Raw genomic sequence first — 8,555 nt, 5'->3', positions numbered from 1 at the left:
AGAGAGAGATGTAGATAGAGATACAGAGATACAGCGATTCTATAGGAAGAGAGATACTCCCTCTAAGTGCGGGGAGAGAGGCACTACGGCATTCAAGGTTTAGACAAATCAGATACAGCTAGCGAATCCATTCATGATAGATAGGAAAGCGGATAGACTGAAGATAGCTACATACCTCAAAAAAGACACCATAGAGATAGAGAGACTGAACGTAGATAGATCGATTCGTACATACATAGCTCTCTCTCTCTATATATATAGGGTAGGTAAGTAGCGATATTGGTGGAGTGTATGTACAGCATTGGAATGCCATCATTCACTACTGCTGCATGCAAGAGAGCGAAGAGACGAGAGAAACGTCTCTGTTGAAGAACAGACGCGCACTGAGGAGAAGAAGAAGAAGAAGGAGAAGAAGAAGAAAGTTGAAGAGGAAGGCTGAGTGTATCTGTGCTCTTTTCTTGATATATCAGAGAATAAACGGCACGTACCAGGCGCATAATTGTCGGGGAGATGCTTTCTTGTATAGCACTTCTTGTCCTTGTGGCAAGAAGCGAATCTTCTTTCCTTCTCTTTCTTCGAGTTTCTTCTCTCTCTCTTTCATCTTCTCGCAGCTCGTCAGGTTCAGCATCTATCTCTCGATCTATGCTATTCTTCTTTTTCTTCCTCCTCTCGTGTTCTTCTTCTCCTCCTTTTCTTCTCTGACGGCAACTTTCTTCTTCTTCCTCTTCTTGTCCTTCTATCGAGGGAAACTGGGAAGGAGGAGGATACACACATAAAAGAATCTCACCTGCACCGCTAAGATAGCTACTACTACTAGCATGATTCCTACTATGATGGCTAGCTCCTGCTGAAGAAGAAGCAATCGATGCTGGAGGGAAAATCGACGTTCCTCCTCCTCCTGCTGCCGCTGCTCCTCCACTTTCTTCTTCTCCTCCTCCAAGAAGATCAACAAAAACCTCACGAAGAACTTGCGGCTGAAAGAATGAAAGAAAGAAAAAGCACAAAGGAAAGAAAGAGATGAGAAAGAAAGGAAAAGAAAAGAGAGAGAAAGAGAAAAGGAGAGAGAGGGCTACTACACAGCACTCTCTATAGGTGTGCATAAGGAAAAAAGACTTATCTATTTCTTTCTCTTCTTCTTCTTTTTCTTTGCTGCTGGTATTTTCTTCCGAAGAAGAATGCGACACGGCTGACGTAACATGACGTCAGCTACCACAACTAAAAGAGAAGAAAAGAAAAGTCACATCACTCTGCAGCAAGAAACGTCTCACTGCATGCACGATAAAAGTGACCTATATCCATATATGAATCTGTCCTCGAGTGTACAGCTTCTCTCAAATCGAGAGAAAGGTTGAAAGGAGAGCAGAATGGAATACTACACCCTATTTTCTTGTTCCTCTTCTTCTACATCATCTATCTATCCATCCACTCTTCATGTATCTATCTTTCATCTATCTATCTCTTCTTTATCTATCTGTATTCTATCTTTATCTATCAATCTATCTATCCTTCCCTAGAGATGAAAAAGACGTATGCGGAGCGCGAAACAGCCGTGTGGATGGAGGAAAGAAGAAGAAGAAGGAGGAGGAAATGTGTCTTGCTTGACTTAGTCTCTAGTATGAGCAGAAAAAATGCTCTCCTTTCAACCTTTCTCTCGATCTGAGAGAAGCTGTACACTCGAGGACAGATTCATATATGGATATAGGTCACTTTTATCGTGCATGCAGTGAGGTACTTCAGACAATGGACGTGCGCATGCCTCCCCTATCTATCCCCTCCATAGGTATGATACCACATGTTAGATCTATATGGACATCTATCCGCAGAAACACGTATCTATCTGTCCTTGATCTATCTATCCTTGCTCTACCTACCTTTAATCTATCTTTGATCTATCTATCTACGTATCTATCTATCTATCTGTCTGTGTATAGATGAGTCTTTGAGAGGAAGAAAGAAGAGAAGACGAGGGGCCCGTAGATAGCTCACATTCATACGAAGGAAATCTGGAGAGGATCTCTGAGAAGAAGAAGAAGATGCATAGGAGTAGGGCCAGAAAGCTCGTAGATCAGGTAGCTGTTCGTGCTACAGAAACAAGTCCCAACATACAAAGACAGCACAACTCAACGCCATCTTAGAGACGAAACATGCGCGGAGGTTTCTTTCTTTTCTCTTTCTTTCTTTCCTCTTTCTCCCGTTGAATTCCACTTACTCAACTCTATCTATCTATCTTTGATCTGTCCCTCTACCTATCTAATTATCTATCTCTCTGTCTTTAATCCGTCTATTCAGTCTATCCATATGTGGACATGGGTATGAGATATACATGTCTATGTATGTATCTATCTCTCTATATCTCTTCTGTCTGGGAAGACCTCCGTGTTTTGCGGAAGGAGAAGGATGAGGAGGACAGTCATTTGACGTATCTCTTCCTTCTTTCTTTCCTATCTTCTTCGTCTTCTTTCTTTCTCTTCTTCTTCTTTTTCTTCTCTGTGTGTGGATGGGTAAAAATTTGCATGTATAGAGGGGAGGTACCTCCGAGACATCGAAGGTTTTGATCGAGATTTCTGAGACTGCTTCTTCTTCTTCTTCTCCCCCTCCTCCACACTTGTCTCCTCCTCCTCCTCCTCCTTCTTCTAGGCGTTCTTGTAGAAGTAAGGATAGTACACCTTCATTGAATGTGTACCGCATGCGGAGATGAGCCTGAAAAATACACAAGATAGTCAAAGAAAAGAAAGAAAGAAAGTAGTAGAAGAAGAAGAACAAGAAAGCAAAGGACAGAAGTGAGGATGAAGAGCAAGAAGACATGCATAATGAATGCACTTGGGACTCTGCCTGACTTGAGAATTCTTACTCCTCACTCCAATACTACCTAAAGTCTCCCTCTCTCTATGTATATACATTTATATATATATATAGATTAAAGATAGATAGATAGATATATGTGTATGTGCCTATATTACATATGTAGATGGCTTTGACGAATCTAAAAAATGGATAGAATAAGAGAAAGAGACAGAGGAAGAGACAGCAAGGAAGGGGAATAAAGTTGAACGTATGCAGAAGGGTGGAGAACTCCATGCTTCTGTCTTCTACGCACGAGGTTAGCGAGGAAGCAGAGAGAGCGCGGCATCCTACAGATTTCTGTACGAGATCCATAACTTATGTGAGAAGAAGGGAGAGGAAAAGAAATATATATATATATAGCCCTCACTATCCTACATACGGTGCAAGACAGTAGTTACATATATATATATATATATATATGCATGCTTATCAGTTTCTCATTATTGATCCTTTCTATAGAGAGAGTTTCTATCCTATCTCTATCTTATCTACTACAGAAGCGAAACGAACATATCCCGGGGCACCCTACCCTACATGATACGTCTCACATACTAAGATAGATAGATAGGTCGATAGATAGACAAATAGATAGATAGATAGACAGATAGATAGATAGATAGATAGATAGATAGATAGATAGATAGATAGACAGATAGATAGATAGATAGACAGATAGATAGATAGATAGATAGACAGATAGATAGATAGATAGATAGATTGAAGATAGATAGATAGACAGATAGATAGTTAGGTCGATAGATAGACAGATAAATAGATAGATAGATAGACAGATGGATAGACTGATAGATATAGAAATAGATTAAAGATAGATAGATAGATGAGGATGGCCAGATGGAGATAGTTAGGCAAATAGATGTACAGGGCTGCGGGTTTCTTATATGGAGTACGTATACGTATCCATTTGTATAGGTTATGCATAGGGAGATAGACGGGGACTTGTCTGTTATGTGTATGCATGTACATTTCTCTCGGCTTGTTCTCCTTGTATATGCCTGCAACTCTGCGGTGTATAGACAGTCCTGTTTTCATGCCGTAACTTCTCATTATGGATAATTCGCAAGACTTTCTTTCCTTCCCTCTTCATTCTACTTCTTTCTACTAAGTAGCAAAAGATGAGAAGAAGAAAGAAAAGCTAATGAAGATTCAGTCAATCTCTATCTTCACTATGCATGCAATTACAGCCTTCCTCTCTGTCTCGTTTCTCTGTCTCCCCGGTCAATGTACGTACATGATCACCAAATAACATGAGAGCATTGAGAAGCTCTTTCACAGGTATCATAACCTGCTCCTTTCTTCTTCTTTCTTCTTCTTCCTCCAAATCACCTTCTCCTTGTATATCTCCAGCGTCACTGTCTCTTTCTTCTTCTTCTTCTTGTGTATCATCTCTTGTCTCTTCACGATTGCATTGATCCTTTTCTTGTGCTGTTTTCTTTCTTTTCTTTCTTCTCTCTCTATCGTGTTCGTATCCTTCCTCTCCAACAAGACTGCCTGGTCCCGTCACCATCTCCTTGTCTCTTCTTCTTCTTTCTGCCCTTCCTTTTCTTTCTTTCTTGTAGATATAAGAAAGAAAGAATGAAGAAGAGATAGTCACCTCACTATAGACATCTCTACCCTTTGACACGCCACGCACTCTCATCTCCTTCTCAGTCCAGCTAATGTATAAACAACTGCAGTCCCCTCCGTCACTAGAAGAAGAAGATTCGAGAAAAGATCTTCTTCTTCTCTCTCTTTCTCCTCTTCCTTGGCGGGTAGAACTACTAGGGCCTACATCGGCAAAGACTGCATGTCCTCCATGAGACAAAGAAGAAGAAGAAGCGTTACTGCTACTACTCGCAGCAGAAGAAGTACTACTGCTTGCTCCCGTTGCTAGGGGGGAGAAGTGAAAGAAGGGAGGAAGATGAAGAAGAACACAAAGAAAGAGAGAGAAAGAGAAAGACAGAAATAGAAGAGAAAGAAGAAAGAAAGAAAGAAAGAAAGATGAAGAAACAGAGGGGTGAAGTAGCACAAAGAGAGAGAAGGAGTAAGAAAGAAAAGAAGAAAGAAAAGAGAGAATGCCCTCTCAATTAGAGACATCTATAGAGAGAGGATAGACTGAATGAGATTAAAGATAGATGGATAGATGGATAGATTTACATACAAAGATAGCTACACAACTCATGAAGCGAAGAAAATTGAAAGACGAAGGGATGCGAAAAGAGGCTGAGACAAGGGGGGGAGCGAGAAGAGGACCACGAGAGGGTAGGAAGAGAAAAGAGAAGAAGTCTAAAGAAAGAGGCAGATTCACGAGAAGTTGAAGACAGACATTAAAGACAGATAGATAGACAGATTAGAGATAGATAGATTAGAGATAGATAGATTAAAGATAGATAGATAGAGAGGTAAGTCAAAGATATATAGATCAAAGATGGATAGATAGATAGATTACAGATAGAGAGATAGAGTAAGGATAGGCAGATAGATTATAGATGGTTAGGGAGACATCGAGCAAAGAGAGATAAATAGATAGACAAAGAAAGATAGATGAGTAGAACCATATCTGCATAGATAGACAGAAGAAGAGGGCTAGACTGGTTTATGCATGCAAGCAGAACGCGACTTTGGGGAAAGAGAGAAGAAAAGGATAGACTTGGATCTTGTATGAGGAGCAATCTCGAGGCTGATACCTGCCATGATAGACGACTGGTAAGTTGGTAGGATTTCTTTGTCTCTAAGGAAGAAGCGAGCTAACTGGGAAGACTTACAATTTGGCAAGACTACAGAGAGAAGCTGAGAAAAGAAAGAGACATCTGCTACATCAAACTCAACATAACCTTCATCTTCTTCTCCCTCTCCCGTCATCTTCTTCTTCTTGTGCGTCTCTTTCTAGATCCTCGAGAGAAACAAGATGAGAAGAAGTGTCTTTACACTTCACTTCTTGTTCTCATCGTCATCAATCTTCTCGACAGACTTCTCTTTCTTCTTATTTATACTGAGTAGTCTTACTTTCTACGGGTCTCTGCCCCTCTCTTCGGGTTGCTGAAGAATTGCTTTCTTCTCTTATTTAAGTGGAAGATTCATAAGGGCAAATATTCCACGTAGGGTGGAAGCCCTACGCTCTCTGAAACACTCGCCTACTTCTCTCTCTCTCTCTCTTTGTCCTTGTCTCTCTCCTTGTCTCTCTCTTGAGAAGTTCCTAAGAAGAGGAAGTTCAAAAGAGTAGGTGTGAAGCGAAGAGAGGAAGAGAAGAAGAAGAAGAGTAGAGATGTCCTTGCATGCGTGGAGAAGAGAGAAGGAAAGAGAGAAAGAAGAGAAGAGTGACAGAAAGGGAAGAAAGATTTTAGGAAAGGTTTGGGTGTACATACACTGGAGGTACTTGATGGACGCTAGGACAAATAAAAGGTTGCACAGCCAGAATCGAAAGGCGCAGGAAAGAAGAAAAGAGAGAGAAAGAGAAAGAAATGTAAGGAAAATGATATCAGAAGAAAGAGAGGAAGAGAAGAAGCCAGGAGAAATTTGTAAGCTGTATGAGCTCCGAAGTTGGTGGGGAAGAAAGCAAACTTCTTAGGGGGAAACTAAGACGTGTCTAGCTAGAGAATAGGGAGGGAAGAAAAGAAAGAATGAATGAAGAGAGAGAAACAAAGAAAAGAAGTATAAAGACTCCTCATCGGAGACAGGAAGATCGACACCTCAGAGAGAGAAGACCATCTGGAGAGAGAGAAGAGAGTGGGGTGTATATACACCTCAATCGATAGAGAAAGAAATCGGTTCACCCATGTTTTACAGGGGGCATCTGACGGATCTCCGTCTACAGAAAGATGTGAAGGAAGAGAAAAGAACAGAAGATTCTCTTCTGAAACGGAGAAGGAGCTGAAAGGGCCGCAAGCAGGCAAGCTTCTCAGGTAGGAGTAGAGAGATAGGGTGGGAGAAGAAGAGAAAGAAACTCTCTTTGCTGTTTTGTCCCAGATAGAGACTAACAAGGAGTAAGGAAAAGGAGAGATAAGTAGATACTGTGTAGGTTGGAAGTTCTGCAGAAGGGAGAGAAGAGAAAAAACAAAGCTAGAGTTAAGTCTTGGGAATGGAGATGTACGTTCTATGATAAGAAAAGAAAGAAGAAGAAATTAAATTAGTCAGATGTGGAGGGCGAAAGAAGGGAGAATCGATTCATGCTTGCTTGCAGAGAGGAGTGAAGCCGTCCGGGTGTATGTACACCTCAGGGGATATGTATGACGATTTAAGACAAACAGCAACGGAAACAAGAGGTGAACTTAAATAGACAAGTGGAAGAAGTGTTTGATGAGAATCGTTTTCTTTCCTTCTTCACATCCTTTGCATATCCTCCCGTTCTTCTGCATCTAATGCGTAGGACCTTTTTTCATTGCATGCACCCAAATATCCATCGTTTGTTCTCTACTACGATTGACTCCTTTCGCCTCTTCTCCTCATTCTTGCTATCAACGGACGAACCGGCGGAGAAGGAGAGAAGAAAAAGACATCTGTGTGTGGCGATAATGTGAGGTGGGCTAGGCGAGGCTTTGTAGAGATATTTGAGGGACAAGCTGTAGTTGTGCACACCCTATGTCTTTCCGGGGCCGTCTGTCTTTTCCCCTTGTAACTTCTTCTTACTGCCGGGAGTGGCTATTCTCGCGAAGAAAGACAAAGTTGGATTTCTCTGCCTTCGCGATTCACTCTTTGGAGAGATAGGTTCGAGAGAAACAGAAAACAGGGGGGGGAAGCGCTCCTTCTCATTCTCGTTACCTGTTCGCATTGTCAAAAAGCTAGATATCTTTTCAGAAGCCGACTCATCATAGCAGGCTAAGAAAAGAGGGAAAGATATAATGGCGTTTCGAGAGGGAAGCTCCCCCCTTCTCACCTGAGGATAGAGAAAGAAGATGATCTACACACATACCACGGAGAGGGAGTTCCAGACAGTCTTATAACGTAACAGAGGCCATCGGTAGACCGTGTATTAGAGGAGATACTAGGACCGAAGCTTCTTCTCTTTCAGAGAAAGAGCAAAAGAAAGAATGCCCTGAAGAGAGGACACCCTAAGACTGCCTGCGGAGGTCGATAGATTACTTAGTACGAAGAGCATCCAGCTGTCCCACCCCCCCTTTCGTGCTGCCGTCACTTCTCCATGAGTGTGTTGATACTCATAATAAAGCCTTCTCGTATCTATCTATCTATCTTGATGCTTTTCTCTTCTTCTGTTCACAGTTCTCCTTCCCATGATGCTCTCTAGGTTGGTGTACATACACCCGAACACAAGAGCAACGATGTATGCGTATGTGTGCATGAGTTCTCTGTGACACACACCCGTGAATACGGTGAGCTCGTTTTGGACTCGTCGGAACATCCAACTTCTTCACAGCCTTCCTTTCACATCTTCTCCACTTTCACTCTTTTTCTCTTCTTTCATTCTTTTTCCTCAATCATTCACACCTCTTACACATCGCATACTCGTCTGCTTCCCAGCCGTCTGTCGCCTCTCACCTAGCGATCCTGCAGACCCACAGCCTGGGAACCCCCCCCCTCCCTCCTCCTCCATCGCCGGCCGCTTTTTTGGGCTCCCCCTGAACTCTCTCTCTTTTTGGCTCAAAAGTTGTGCCATGGTAGTAATGCCATGATGCCTCCACCATCCATATGCAGTGGAAGCAGCGGCGCATTCCTCCTAGAAACGACGCTAAGAAGGGTGGGCAGGCTTGTAGGAGAGC

At 42.2% G+C, this 8,555-nt stretch overlaps 1 protein-coding gene across 1 annotated transcript; it reads right to left on the bottom strand.

The window, feature by feature from the left end:
* Positions 1-299: 299 nt before the first annotated feature.
* On the bottom strand, positions 300-7,174 carry CSUI_006312 (uncharacterized protein; the record flags this gene model as incomplete). The annotated part of the gene is made up of 5 exons (XM_068066475.1): positions 5,607-7,174; positions 4,094-4,731; positions 2,533-2,700; positions 1,987-2,082; positions 300-974 (listed from the first exon to the last, which is right to left on the bottom strand). Coding segments are annotated over exons 1-5 (1,674 nt in total), but the record flags the coding sequence as incomplete, so codon positions are not given.
* Positions 7,175-8,555: the final 1,381 nt, after the last annotated feature.

Source organism: Cystoisospora suis (genome assembly GCF_002600585.1).
Source record: "Cystoisospora suis strain Wien I chromosome Unknown contig_3163, whole genome shotgun sequence".
Classification (NCBI taxonomy): Eukaryota; Apicomplexa; class Conoidasida; order Eucoccidiorida; family Sarcocystidae; genus Cystoisospora; species Cystoisospora suis.
Note: the sequence above shows the minus strand (reverse complement) of the source record. Positions and strands in the feature narration are given on the sequence as shown.